The sequence below is a fragment of the Caretta caretta genome, chromosome 8, assembly GCF_965140235.1.
Source record: "Caretta caretta isolate rCarCar2 chromosome 8, rCarCar1.hap1, whole genome shotgun sequence".
In the NCBI taxonomy this organism is placed as follows: Eukaryota; Metazoa; Chordata; order Testudines; family Cheloniidae; genus Caretta; species Caretta caretta.
In genome coordinates this window covers 67,644,197-67,659,375 of record NC_134213.1, presented here as the reverse complement: position 1 = coordinate 67,659,375, position 15,179 = coordinate 67,644,197, and the positions used below count along the sequence as shown (strand labels likewise).

Sequence of the window (15,179 nt, the reverse complement as noted above, 5' to 3'; positions counted from 1 at the left end):
GAACTGTGGCCCCATCTTTGTTGCATGTTCTCCACTCTATTTCAATGCATGGGATTTCCATTAGAGATCATGTGAAGGGTAGGACATCCACAGTGCAAACTGGAAAGAATTTTTCCCCAAATATGTAGAAAATAATTGAAATGACAGGGTTGGGGATTTTGGATTGTTGTTGTGTTGTGAATAGGGCAGATGTTTTCATAAAGCAATTTCTTCAAGAATTTTGATGTAGACACGGATACAATAAGAGAAGTATGCCATAGTATCATGCAATTTGAAGATCACAACTTTATTGAAAACCCTTAACCAATGAGGAATCACTCCCCAAACTACCCAGCAGGACTGTATCAGTGCAGATTTCAGCTGGAAACCAATGTCCCCAGTACTACAAACCTGGAAGGCATGAGGGCAATAACGCTTTCCATGAATCCCTGCCCAGGGATTCGGGCTGGAAGCCGAAGCCGCAAACTGTTCTCCTCCTTCATGTAGGAGGTAGGAGAGATGAGATAAGGGGAACTATACATCATGTGAGACATGATGGAAGCGTACCCACTCATGGAGCATCATTGTGCTCTTGGCCTATGGCAGCCAGTTTGGGTTATAGAGACCTCACATTGGAACCACTTCCTGCACCCAGCAGTGAGGGGCGGGGGAGGGCTGGGTGTTCCCATTGCCTACAGATCCATACAAATACACCCTGGCTAGTGCGGTCAGCCTTTTTTTAAGGTTAAACTTCAGACCAAGTCTTTGTGAACTTGGTGGGTGTAATAATAGGTTTTAAGCACTGTGTAGGAAAATTTCAGATTTTGAGCTATGTTCTCTGCTTGAAATCCAGATTCCTTGATACTCATGCAACCACTTTGATTTGTGTGGGATTGCCAGAATATAGGCAGTGAAGGCAGAACAAGAGCAGTTGTGTCTGTATATTTCTAGCTAACTCCTAGCTCAACACTGGCATAATTGCCCATGTAAGATGCTTAACCACCATTACAATACAACTTTATAGGCCATCTACTCCTATTTGCTTGATGTTACTGAGAGCCACGTGCACAGATTGTAGACAGGATATGGCCCCAAGGGTGCAATCCTGAGAAAAGGGCATGAAAACAAAAATACAGGTATCTATTCTATTTATGCATGCTGGAAATAGACAATAATTCAGATTCCTCTAATTCAAGTTATGCACCTAAATCCCTATGAGGAAAAGAAATAAACTGAAACAAAATCATCCAACCTTTTGGACCGCACTTACTAGCTGCTTTAGAAAAAAGGCTGGCATTTCGCCCTGATTAAAAGCAAAAAGCTGGTTTTCGAATATAACCATTCACTGAAAAATTATTTAGAAGAAACAGGGGTATGTACTGCAGTTGAACGAAAAGTTTAAAAACCAGCAGCAATGTGCAATGCTTTGAATGTTATCTAACACTTCAAAGCAGCAGTAGGGAGGAATAAAAACTCAAAAATGGGTATCACAGGAAGCAGGACCATATCAAGTCCTGAGAGTAATAGACCATGAAGTTTGGGGGCATGAAATTATGAAAAAATTCTTACCAGGTAGAAAAAATGAACCTTCAAAAAGAAAAGGGGAGGGGTACTTTGTAAGAGTATTCTCTTTTTTTCCATGTTGTAGAAAAAGTGACGGTCTAGCTATGTCCGGCAAAAATTTTGAGACCACAGTTTCTGATCACAGACTCTCTACTGGCTTCATTCAGCATCCCAACTCCATACAAAACTTGCTGTGCTTGAGGTCTAGGGGTAAAATACATCAGAGTGTGAAATCAATGTTCCCTCTACCTCCATATTTCCTGTACCATTTATGTAATCGTACATCAAGTGCCTGCAAAACAATGGCATTGGCACTTGGTATCGACTGCTGACTAGCACTGGTTGGAGAAACTTTGATGGAATCATATTCCATAAGAATGGGTGGTTACATCAAAATGTTTCTTGAAATTGGGTCAATTTCACCAGAATTGTATTTGGAAAAAAAAGTCCCAAAAATTCCAACAGAAAAGTTCCACCGGTATCAAAAAATCCTGTGCTGATATTTTCAGACCAAAACATTTGCATCTTTTGTTTTGATTTTTTTTAATTTTGAATTATTAGTATATATTACAAAATTTAAAAGTTAAAATTGAAATGAAATGTTTTGAAGGGCTAGAAATGAAAAAAATGGAATTTTCCTTTGAAGAGAATTTAATTTTTTTAAAATCTTTGCTCCAATTTGGAACAAATGCAAAGTTGAAAATCTCTAAATCCATCATGAAACAAAACTGCTGTCTTTCACTTAGCTCTACTGCTGAAACCATCACAGCCAGCTTTTGTTCATGAAACTTAATTGATCAATCTACACCAGCCATAGTCAGAACTTCGGGATAATCCTGTTTCCTATGTTCTTATTATCATCAATTGGGTTTTTTTCATGATTGAGCAAAATATTTCCCCTCTTTGCTTTTGTTCCTTGTGAAAGGGCATTGGATAGTCCAGGGGTCCAAACTCAAATGACCACAAGGGCCCCATGAGGACTAGTACATTGGCTCGAGGGCCGTATCACTGACCCCCCCTCCCCTGCCCCCACTTCACCCCTTCCATGAGGCCCTGCCCCTGCCCCACCTCTTCCCTGTCCCCATTCCAACCCCTTCCCTGATATCCCCACCCCAACTCTGCTCCCTCCCTGTCCCCAGGGGGTGCAGGAGGGGTGCAGGGTGCGGCAGAGGGCTCATGGCAGGGGGTCGGGGTGCAGGAGGGGTGCAGCAGGGGGCTCAGGGCAGGGGGTCCGAGTGCAGGTGGAGTGCGGCAGGGGGTCGGGGTGCAGCAGGGGGCTCAGGGCAGGGGGTCAGGGTGCAGTAGGGGTGTGGGGTGTGGCAGGGGGTTGGGGTACAGAAGGGGTTCGGGGGGCGGGCTACAGCCTGGTGCGCACTGGGGGACCTGGAGGAGCGGCCAGGGCTACACACAGTCCCCTGTGCCCCCCCCACCAAGTCCCAGCCACTTCCCTGAGCAGCACGGGGGCAGTGCAGGCAGGCGGGCAGGGAGCCTGCCCTTGCCCCCGGTGCACACCGGGCTGGCCGGAGCTGCTCTAGGTAAATGCTGGGGGTGGGGGGGCACAGGGAGCTGGCGGGCTGCAGAAAATAACTCACGGGCCGCGTGTTTGAGACCCCTGGGATAGTCCATCACTTACAGGAATGACGGATAACTCTGTATTTGACTGCTGCTTAACATTTCAAGTTCCATCTTGTTGACTCTTTTGTGATTAAATGTGTCTCCTGATGCTGTCACATGCCATAGGCAGTTTTGTTATGTAACAGGTTTTGACACTCCAAGTGATCTTACTGGATTTCCCACATGCCTGCTATAGAATAGCTTTTCTAGTCATCAGCCACAAATGTCTGACAGCCATTGGTCTTTTCTTTCTCCAGTTGTTTAGGTTTTCTTTCACATTCAGGTGTTATCACTATTCAACTGAGCAAAGTAGGTATCTAAGACTATTTTGGGCTCCCATTCACCAAAATTTATCCCATCAGCGAATAAACTGCACCAAACAGTCCGGACACATCTCCCAACTTCTGCCAGTCCTTCTCCCAGGTCATACCATGACATGAAATGAGGGATTGATCAGGACAACATGGACCTAGGTTCCTTCCCAGGCAACAGCCATCCAGCCAGCCATAAGCAGCTTGCTAAATTATATCTGCATTGGGACTCTCTCTGACAATAGGACCTGGATCTCAGCAATACTTCCTTAATCCTACTCTGCCTCATAACTCTTTTTACTTGTAATGTGGCACAGCTGTCACACAGAGGGGTTTTGGCAGGAGATATGACACTTGAGATATTATGCTGATTTGTCATCCAGACTCATCTGTTTGGCACCCATTCTTATTAAAATATGATGATATAGTGCCATTTTAAAGGAGTGATATGAGTGAAGGGGGCCAAGAGTTTGTATATTAGCAGGATTCCTAGTCATGTCCCTAAATAGCTACCCATCTTGCTCATGCATGCCCGCAATTAGAGAGAGATCCTATCCCTATTCCTTGTCAAAGCTAAATTAGCTTCACTGAAGTTAGTATGTGAGGTTGGCTCAAGTGACTGGAAGTAGCTTTCTAAAGAGATGCTACTTCCATCTGTAGGTTGGAAGAAGCCTCTGTGGTATGATACTGATATGAAGTATGGGACCACTCCTGCTTGAAGGGCAGTGTTGTACAATGATGATAGATCCATGATAGGCAGGAAAGATGAGGTAAGTGGGGTAAAATGTTACAAAATAGCAGTGCTTCCTGTTGTTCTCACTATGTACAACTTACTGAACTTGGCTAGCTCATGAGGACTTAGAGCAGGTAGTAAGCCACAGACTGACGCTGGGAGACCTGATGAAGGGAAAAGAAAATAAATGGCAGTGTATTTGAGCTCAGGCATTCAGGGAAAGAGAAATGTCAGGATAACCTGCAGCTGATTAACTGCCTTCCCTCATATTAGACATCAACTTTAGTGGTTAATAAAAGGTTCCAGATTCACACTTGAAAAACGATACACTGTAAGTAACATTTGCTATATTTTTAAGAAGTGTGACTTGCAAAATTATTCTAATGCACTATTCCTGTCCACTAACCCTTTGCAGTTGTTTTTGATAGTTATAGTGATAGTTATAGTGACACCTACTGTTGGGAGATGGAATACTTCAGTTTCACTGACTGACTTGAAACAAATCTGTTTAAAATAAACTGCAGCAATGAAACTACTTTGGCACAGTCACTAAATTCTAGCACAAGAAAGCAAGGTGACTGTTGCACAAATTATTAAGAGTCCTAGGATGGGTTGTGTTTTCTTTGTGGCTCCCAAAAGTTCTTAATGCATTGTGCTTTCTTAGAAATAAAGTATGCCCAGGCATGCCTCTACACACCCAAAACTCCCATTAACCTCAGTAGGAGCTTCCTACATATAGAGACTGAAAGACTGGGCCTGAGAGACTGAACTACCAAGGGAAAAGGGCCTATGTTTTAAAACATTGATCAACTATTTTCTCATGCCTGTTCAAATGAAAGAGCCACATTTCTAGTGATATTGCTTGGAGGAGCATAGACACAGAATAAGTGATAATCCTCACATACACCATTCTCTTGCAGTGAATTAAAAAATTGTGACTTTCTAAAGCAAACAAATGCAATTTTTACAGAAGCAGGAGTTCTAGGGCTGTTACAGGGAAATGGATAAGCCAGGTTTCCTGAGAAATTTGCTGTGTGTAGTCCTCTGGGTCAACAGACATTTGAAAACACATGATCATAATTAATCAGTCCCCTTGGAGGATTAGAAGAGGCTAGTTTCTTACAGCATCTCAGGATTTTCAATCACTAGGAAATTTGTAGTTTCTAAAATTGATGCTGAAGTTATGATGCTGTAATCATACCTCAGCAGGGCACTTGAAAAAGGAAAAAAGACTCACTGCCAGGTCATGCTGCAGTACAGATATTCTAGCAAAGCATCAGATGTGGAATTTAACATCTCTGAACTGACTGCTTGGTCCAGGATCCACATTTAGTTCACCTCCAGGTGTTAAAACATGCAGTGTGGAATGCTCCAATTAAAGGAAAGCATCCTTTTCAAGAAAGATTCTGATATAGTTAATAATCAGCAATTACTATCAATCCATCTTTGAAGTCAATTGTTTATTGGCTGTTATATACTTTATATAAACCTGCAAAAGAATTCTAAAACTCATTTTCTCTGTGAGGATCTGATTTTATTAAATAATGTCATTTTCTTTACTGTGTAGTTAAGAAAGGTTAAGTATAATTTTTCTTCAATAGGTAATAGAGAAAAATTTGAGATTATTTCATAAAAATCAGATGAGTGATAATTGGAGAAATCCAAGTTATAAGCCTTTAAAAAGACAACTCCAGATATTTTCTATAAAATATTGTGGCTATATGTATATATATTTACAGTGAATTTGCTTATAACACAAGTCAAATCTAAAAATATAGCTATTACTAGAGAGCTATCTGTGGAAGTACATGGTTCTGAGCTTTACTTATGGAGGTTGCTAATTTCCCTGTGATCAGATTAACTGACAGAGAGAATCTCTCTCTCATTGATTTCAGAGGGGAAAGCATTCAGATATGTTTCAGAGTAACAGCCGTGTTAGTCTGTATTCGCAAAAAGAAAAGGAGTACTTGTGGCACCTTAGAGACTAACCAATTTATTTGAGCATGAGCTTTCGTGAGCTACAGCTCACTTCATCGGATGCATACCGTGGAAACTGCAGCAGATATTATATACACACAGAGATCATGAAACAATACCTCCTCCCACCCCACTGTCCTGCTGGTAATAGCTTATCTAAAGTGATCATCAAGTTGGGCCATTTCCAGCACAAATCCAGGTTTTCTCACCCTCCACCCCCCTACACACAAACTCACTCTCCTGCTGGTAATAGCCCATCCAAAGTGACAACTCTCTTCACAATGTGCATGATAATCAAGGTGGGCCATTTCCTGCACAAATCCAGGTTCTCTCACCCCCTCACCCCCCTCCAAAAACCACACACACAAACTCACTCTCCTGCTGGTAAAAGCTCATCCAAAGTGACCACTCTCCCTACAATGTGCATGATAATCAAGGTGGGCCATTTCCAGCACAAATCCAGGTTTTCTCACCCCCCCCACCCCCATACACACACAAACTCACTCTCCTGCTGGTAATAGCTCATCCAAAGTGACCACTCTCCCTACAATGTGCATGGTAATCAAGGTGGGCCATGTCCAGCACAAATCCAGGCTCTCTCACCAGAGTGAGTTTGTGTGTGTGTCTGTGTGTGTCCCCGGGGGTGGGGGAGGGGATGGGGGGTGTGAGAGAGCCTGGATTTGTGCTGGACATGGCCCACCTTCATTACCATGCACATTGTAGGGAGAGTGGTCACTTTGGATGAGCTATTACCAGCAGGAGAGTGAGTTTGTGTGTAGGGGAGTGGAGGGTGAGAAAACCTGGATTTGTGCTGGAAATGGCCCAACTTGATGATCACTTTAGATAAGCTATTACCAGCAGGACAGAGGGGTGGGAGGAGGTATTGTTTCATGATCTCTGTGTGTATATAATATCTGCTGCAGTTTCCACGGTATGCATCCGATGAAGTGAGCTGTAGCTCACGAAAGCTCACGCATTCAGATATGAACACTGTATTTAGTTGTATTTAAATGTGTTTTAAAGTGGTGTGTAGGAAAATGCAGTTTTGTTATAAATTATTGGTATTGTTTACTTTTTATATTTAGATGAGGAGTGGGAGTTCTATATCAAGACAGATAATGGGTCTGATTCTCCATCACTCTGCAGCCTATTTGAACCATTCCACTAGTGTAAAGGGGCCAGAATCCCGGTGAATCAGACCAACTGAAAATTCCCTCAGTGACATAGAAGCCTTAGGCCAGACTCTCCCCAAAAGCCTTGCCATGGGAATGTGGTTGTCTCTCCACTCCAACTATTCTTGAATGCCAGAATGGTCCATTAGTGCCACAGACAGTCAGGTGCATAGTAGAGCAGCCATAAGGTGCAAACTCCCACATGACCCCAGGATCAGCGAAAAAGAAAGGTACCTTAAACTTTCCTTTTGCTCATCACCTTAAGTGCTTGCACCAAGCACAGCTCAACCAGAGAATCAAGTTTAATATGTGCCTCCAGAACTCCAGACAATTGATGTTACTATAAAGCAGGGGTTCTCAAACTTCATTGCACTACGACCCTCTTCTGAAAACAAAAATTACTACAGGACCCCAGTGCGCTGTGTTACTCTGGAACAGTTAATATTTTAAATAAAAAAATGTATTAAAGACCATATCTAGAAAAAAGTAGCCACTAAATATTTAAATTCACAAGACAATCTTTATATCCAGCAGTAAAAAATAAATATGTACCTTATGGGAGGGGTATGCTTGTACAGTAACTCCTCACTTAAGGTTGGAGTTATATTCCTGAAAAATGTGACTTTAAGCGAAACGATGTTAAACGAATCCAATTTCCCCATAAGAATTAATGTAAATCGGGGGCTTAGGTTCCAGGGAATTTTTTTTTTTGCCAGACAAAAGACTATATTTTATATATATAAAACTTATATTGTGTGCATTTATAAACAATTTAATACTGTACACAGCAATGATGATTGTGAAGCTTGGTTGAGGTGCTTAAGTCAGAGGGTGGGATGTTTCCCAGTGAATGCCTTACTGCTAACTGATGAACTAGCAATTGGCTGAGCCCTCAAGGATTAACTTATTGTTAATGTAGCCTCACACTCTACAAGGCAGCAGGAATGGAGGGAGGGGAGACAGCATGGCAGACAGAGACACACACCGTATATGTGTGTGTTGTGCATTTCCCCTTTAAGTATGCTGACCCACTCTGACTTAACAAGGCAGTGTATTTAAATCAGCAAGCTGAGACCACAACTGCTGCCAGGAAGCTCCCTCCATCCTGAGCCCTGTCCTGTGTCTTCCTGTTCTATGGGGATGGGGTAAGCGGGGTGCAGAAGCAAGGGAGAGGGGGACACCCTGACATTAGTGCCCTTCTTCCCCCCTCCAGTCCCCCCGCAGGCAACTGATAGCCTGCTGCACAGGGAACTTAGGGGAGCAGGGAGCTGATGGGGGGGCTGCCGGTCCATCCTGGTTCCAAGCCCCCCACCAGCTCGCTGCAACGGGCTGCTCTTCCTGCAAGCAGTGGACAAAGCAGTCGGCTGCCAAAGGACGTTATCAGGGAGCATTGCGCAACTTTAAACAAGCATGTTCCCTAATTGATCAGCAGTGTAACAACGAATCAGCGTTAACCTGGATGACTTTAAGGGCATGGCTAAACTTCCAGATGTAGAGCGCTTTGAGTTAAACCAGCCTTCGGAGAGCACAGTAGGGAAAGTGCTGCAGTCTGTCCACAATGACAGCTTCAAGTGCACTGGCGTGGCCACATTTGCAGCGGCATTGGGAGCGGTGTATTATGGGCAACTATCCCAGCATGCAAGTGACTGCAACGTGCTTTTCAAATGGGGGCGGGGGATGTATTGTGTGTATGTGGGAGTGGGTTTTGGGGGTCCTGAGAGCATATCAGCATGCTGTCTTGTAAATTCAGACCGGAGCAGACCCCCTCTCCCCCGCTTCCCTCTCTCATACACAGCATTCCACACTAATGGTTGCTTTGTCTCAGAGCAGATAAGCAGCTGGCTGTCAGAAATGGCGCTTACAAAGGGCATAGCTGCATTCCTGCAGCAATTCAAAAACAATGACAAGAGTGGCCACTTGACTTAAGGGGATTATGGGACGTTTCTGGAGGCTGATCAGAGCACAGTAATGCAACATCTCGTTCACACTGATTCCTGGGCATTTCAGCCAAGACGCAGCAAGCGTTAATCTTCTCACCGAGGTGGAGTACCAGGAGCACTCTAGCCATGGAGTCAGAGCGCTCTAAGTGCCTTGTCAGTGTGGACAGGTAGTGAGCTATAGCACCCAGGGCTGCTTTAATGCTCTCTAACTCACAAGTGTAACCAAGCCCTAAGTTAGGAGTTACTGTATTGATTAACACAAATCCTCGAACTGGCGCTCTGTGTGGCTGAGATAAAGACGGAGGTCATCTTCAACAGTGAGATGGGCCCTGTATTTGTTTTTCAGTAAGGTCAGTGCTGAAAAAACAGCTACACACAGGAAGGTGGACAAAAATGGCCTGAGCACTTTCAGTGCTGTAGATGACAGCTCTGGGTATTCTTCTCACACAGAAATCCAGAAGTTAGCAAGAGGTTGTTCAGAAAATCTCATCATCAATGTCTCATGACAGGAAAGGTCCATTAATGTTTCTTTGACTATAAGTAACATAACAGCACTTCTGCATTAAAGCGATTTCTAATCCACACCTCTGTTTTCTGATCATTTTCAGGGAAGTACTCCCTAAACTGCAGTTTAAGGCTTTCCAGGTGGCTGCATAATGGGTTGCAAGTCATGCTTTGGCAAGGCATTTTCATCCAAAAAGTCATCCAGTATAAAACCCCTTCAAAACTGCCAGTTTCCACATGCACATACCATAAGGAAAGTTTCTTGATTCAGCTTTCAATTTTGTCAGTGAGGGAAGTGAGGTATTTAACTCATTTAGGCATTCAAAAATGTCTTCCAGGTAAGCTAGCAAAGCAAGCCACTTGGTACCTGCAAACTTTTCGGCCAGCAGGGAATCTTCATCTGAGCTCAAACAAATAATTGAGAACCTTTCCCTGAGACAGCCACCAAACTTTTGTGTGATGAAGTAACTGATGGTGCTCAGCTCCCATCTCACCACACAAACAGATGTACACTTGTTGAGCTGCTCTTGACTGTGTGAACAGCTTCATTATGAACTTGTTTTAGAATGGGTGGCTTTTTGTTGTTGTTGCAACTAGGGCTTGCCTGTGTATAAAACAGTGCATCCAAACTGCTTGCGGTGCAACAGCCTGCACTCAGGTGACTGGCCCACTGTTTTTTCCAGTTATTGCACAAATGCTGTCACTGCAAATTCCTACACAGCACTGCCATTCCAAGTCAGAATCAGAGACAAAAGCACTGAAAAGTGCAAAAAGCTATTCCCATGTAGCATGCTGTAGTAATGGCTGGCAGAACAGAAATTCCTTTTGGAGTTTTTCATCGTTCTCAAATTTTACATATGTCAACATCTGAACAGTCCCCGGCACATCTGTTGTTTTCGCCAAGTTGAATGGGGGAAAAAAGAACTTTGCTTGATTTTGGCGATCACTTGTTCAGTCACATCATTTACCATACTGTGAATACACCTGGCAATAATGTCATTAGACAGGGGAATTGAATCAAGTTGAGTCACTGCACCTTGCCCCAATATAATCAAATCATTCCTTGGCACATGGCAGAAAAGAAGTTTCTCCAATAGAGTGTGGTTCCCAGTTTTACATATCCAGTATGACACAGCAGAAGATGCCTCAAGGGTGCTCTCATTTGTTGTAGCTGCCAATCTGAGAACTCTCTTCTGGCCCTGTAGCTCTCTCAGCTTTTGCTGGAAAAAAAAATCAAGTGGTTTTGTTTGAATAGAACTGCACCATGTCTCCAAGTGGGTGCCACATTTTAGACGGTTTTAAGCTCTCCTTTGCTGGAATTTTGCCACACACTGTGGCCATGGATCCCCCTCAAAACCAGCCCAGTAAATCCCTATTCCAAATATTTCAGATTGTATTTTCAGTTTCTTAGTTTTTTACTGCTGCTTAGATCCTTGTTGTGAGCTCTTCTTTTGCTGCAAGTGGCAACCGACTCCCATTCATTACCCCCCTTTCCTCCACCTTTTTTCAGAAAACAGTCCCTTGCTAAAATTATTTCTACAGCAACTTTTCAAACTGGCTTTATCTACAAGACGCACTGATTCCTTTCTAGGTACTGAGTAGAGGAAGTGATGTACAGAGCTGGGGTTAAGAGGTGGGAACCAGGGCAACTGCCTGTGGCCCCATGCCACAGGGTGCGCAAAGCTAAGTTGCTCAGGCTGGAAGTCCTGCTGTGGATGAGCTTGGGCTCTGGCTGTCAGCCCTATGCACCGCAAGGCTTCCACTATCAGCACAGGGCTGACAACCCCAAGCCCTGCCATGTGCAGAGCTGAAATTTGTGGTATGAAACTCAGGGCGGGCAGGTGCCCCACCAGCCTCCCTAAATGGCCCCCCGTGGCTTCAGTCTGAGCCCCATGATTGCAGGACTCAGGGTGGGGCTTTCTGCCCAGGCTCCCTGCCAGTCTAACTCTGGCCCTGATGACCCCATTAAAACAGGGTAGCAACCCACTTTGGGGTTGCAACCCACACTTTGAGAACCATTGTTATAAAGCATTTCCCTGTTATGTGCGAAATTTATTTTTCTGTCTTTTTCCAGGGCCAAAAATATTTTAGGAGACAGAGAGAAGTTCACTGCCACTCAGAGCTTCTCTTTCCTTTTTGAGAAATCTGTATGGAAATAGCAAAAGAAGCTTCTCAAATAGGGAATGTGAAAACAAGCTAACAATATTAATGCAAAGTTCTTCAGGCAAGCAGTTACCTTGTTTTCATTACTCCTTATTGCTAAGGAAATGTTCATCATTATTTTTCACTGAGACTTTTGAGATACAGTAAAGGAAGAGGAGTACAAATTAATAAGAAAACCTCTCCCTACCTTGCAACTTGCCTTGGAGAGGAAGAGAAGGTGTGGGGGGTATGTGTGTATATTTTTGTTTGTGTGTGTGTGTGTGTGTGTACACATAAAAGGGAATATTTAATACCATTTCACAGGGGAGCTGTGAGAATATTACCTGCCTTTTTATCTGTACAAGTCCCATCTGTGTATAAAGAAAATAAAACATATTCAAAACATGACTAAACTGCCACATATAAATGGTAATATATGTTACTAAAGCTCATCTAAAAATAATATTCCAAGTCGAGTTCCTTTTCTATTTAAAACAATGGGAAAGAGATTCTATCATTGTTACCCTGTTTCCAAGAAAATATGGCAGCAGTGGAATGAGAGGTTTTTTATTTCTATAAATACAATTTTAATGTTCTCTATTTAAAAATATCAGTGTTGTAGTCTGTGATACTAATTACATGATTCTGAAATTTTGAAACATTGATGGAGTTTCCATTTAAATATCAGTTTATTCTCAGCAGGAGTCAAATACATTGTTTTATAAATAGTGTTTGCATATGGAGCTCAGTCCTGAAAATTGCTGAGAGTCTTCTGTAAGGTGATACTCTGCGCCTTGCAGGACTGAGCACATAGGGTTTCCAAACAGAATATAAAACTTCTGGGACACAATTCTCACGAGTACCCAAAAAGTACCTATCTGTAATTGAGGTGGGGAGTCACAAAGGAGCCATTTATAATTCCCCGGCCCTGGAGCTAGTAGTGCTACATGGCCCCAACCAAGAAATAATTTAGAGCTGCCTCAATAGGTACTGCTTTTCCTCCCAGCCATGCTCCTAAACCAGATTGCAGTGGGGACTGTACAGGCAGGCCTCGACTTTATGACGTTCATCTTAAGACAAACAGCACTTACCACGTTTCTGAATTGACACCCTGATTCGACTTACGACCACTGGTTTCGACTTTACGATGCTCGGTCCTGCAACAGAGTGTATTGCCGTTCTGATTTACAACGTTTCGACTTACTACGCAATTTTCAGGAACCAATTGTGTCGTAAATCCAAGGACTGCCTGTATTCGGTTGTGTATTCTACACCCCCAGTGATGGTTCCACCTTGGCAGAATCCTCAGCAGACTTGAGAAGCCCAAGGCTCTACTGGTGTAAACAATCTGATAGAGCCTAGGATATAGCCATAATGCACAGTAGGTTACTACCTAATATATGATAATGAAAATAATTATAATAAAATAAGCCTGATTCTGCAGCCCTAGTCTACACTGAGTAATGCATACTCCTGCAAGTCATTCCCTTGAGTAAACGTCGCAGAATCCATCCCACAGTTTCTCTGCATTAAGAATTTCAGGAAGAAATTTAAAAGGATAGTAGATGCTAATGGAGAAATAGATTTCTACACTATAATATGCCATCAAAACTCAATAAAACGTATAAAAGGCAAACTATTTAACTGACATGATGCAAGTAGCACGGATTTAAATACTGATCTGCAGTTTGTGGCTTTAACTTGTGGGCCTGTAAATAGTCTCATAGGCATGTTTCACTTTAGCTAAGGAGAACTATATTGCAAGGAATATTGCACGTCCACATTTTCTACCAAGTCCAGTCACACTCTAAAGTGGTTCTCCCACATTAATTCAACTTGAGAATTGAAGTGAGAGAAGAAAAATCAATGAGGGGCATGATCAATATGAGTGACCTAATGTGTTGTATTATTTTGCTCAATTAAATTTCTATTACATAGCTTAATCCAGACAACTGACAAGTAAAAGAGGAACAAAAAATGATAGCTAGATAAAGTTAATCTAATAAAAAACTAAATGATTTTCAGCAGCCGACTGAAGCAGCTAATAATGGATCTATCCCTGTAGAGACACTGCCCGACTTATGCAATCATTCCGTTCCGGAAAGTCTTGCGTAACTCAAATTTTGTGTAAGTCAGAAACATATACCTGTACATTATGCAAAAATTTCCGCAACTCGAAAATCCTATTTCTGGCTTATGGAACTTTTTCCATAAGTGCGAATTTGCGTAAGTTGGGGTCTTGCGTAACCCGGGGAGCCTCTGTATTAAAACAGTTTCCTAGATATACCTGATACATCATGACCTGTATTTATTGTCCAGACCAGAAACCTAGTAACTGTTTAGTATGAATACAGAACTGTTCTGAACAACTGCATGAAGTTATGAGAGCAGAAAAATGCTGCATGTCTCAGAAATACTCCAAATGTCATTTTTGAACACAACAAATACCTTCCAAAAATTCCCTGCAATCTCATATTAAAGAATCCAAAGCCTCTACAATTGAAAATAGAAGGCTTGGATGATGTATGTGCAAGTGCTTGGTTCTAGCTGTTAATTGATACAGTATTCTGAAGTTTATGAGAGTATGAGAAAATAAGTTCCAAATATTTGATGCAATGCCACAGCCTTTTAGACACTTACAGTAAACTGCTAACTATGCCCTTTTTACTCTCTTTTTCTACAGGTATTCCCAGTATTTCCAGTATTGGTAGTAAGTAATAAAAAGCAAATCTAGAATAGCTTTGCTATGTTATTCAGCTTCTTAGCTCTATTTTCCCAACATCCATTTCTGTTGTAGATAATGTTTCACTGAAATGTGCTTTACGGTAAGGGGACTATATTATTGACTTTGCCATGCTGCATTTACATGTAACTGCATTATGTGATCAAAGAGAATATGTTATGTAGCTCATGAAAGTACATCTGTCTGAAAACACAGCTTCTTGATCAGCAAATAAAAGAGTTAGCATTACAAATTGGAACATCAGGATGGCATTGGGTAGAAAAATATTACCAAGTACATTTTCCAAAACACCAAACTTTATTAATACCTAAGAAGAGTAGAGCCCTTAAAGCTGCATATATGAATAGATAAATATAAGGGGAAATGGAAGAATGCACTAACATGCATTTCTTTTTGTTTTTAATCTAGTGAATGTAGAGCATCCATCAGAGTCTTTCCATTGATTCATAGATTCCAAAGCCGGACAGGGACAGTGGTGATCAGGCCATAGAGCTAAACTAG

General features: G+C 42.3%; 1 protein-coding gene across 8 annotated transcripts in view; it reads left to right on the top strand.

Moving 5' to 3' along the window:
• Positions 1 to 15,179, top strand: part of NTNG1 (netrin G1) — a 282,002-nt gene that overhangs the window by 207,088 nt on the left and 59,735 nt on the right. For 7 of the 8 annotated variants that reach the window (XM_075131587.1, XM_048860784.2, XM_048860783.2 and 4 more), the window contains one exon: positions 14,619 to 14,645. The exons of the other annotated variant lie outside the window; for it this stretch is intronic. In XM_075131587.1, the coding sequence (XP_074987688.1) occupies positions 14,619 to 14,645 (27 nt within the window). The remainder of the gene's footprint in view (positions 1 to 14,618; positions 14,646 to 15,179) is intronic. 8 annotated transcript variants of the gene reach the window in all.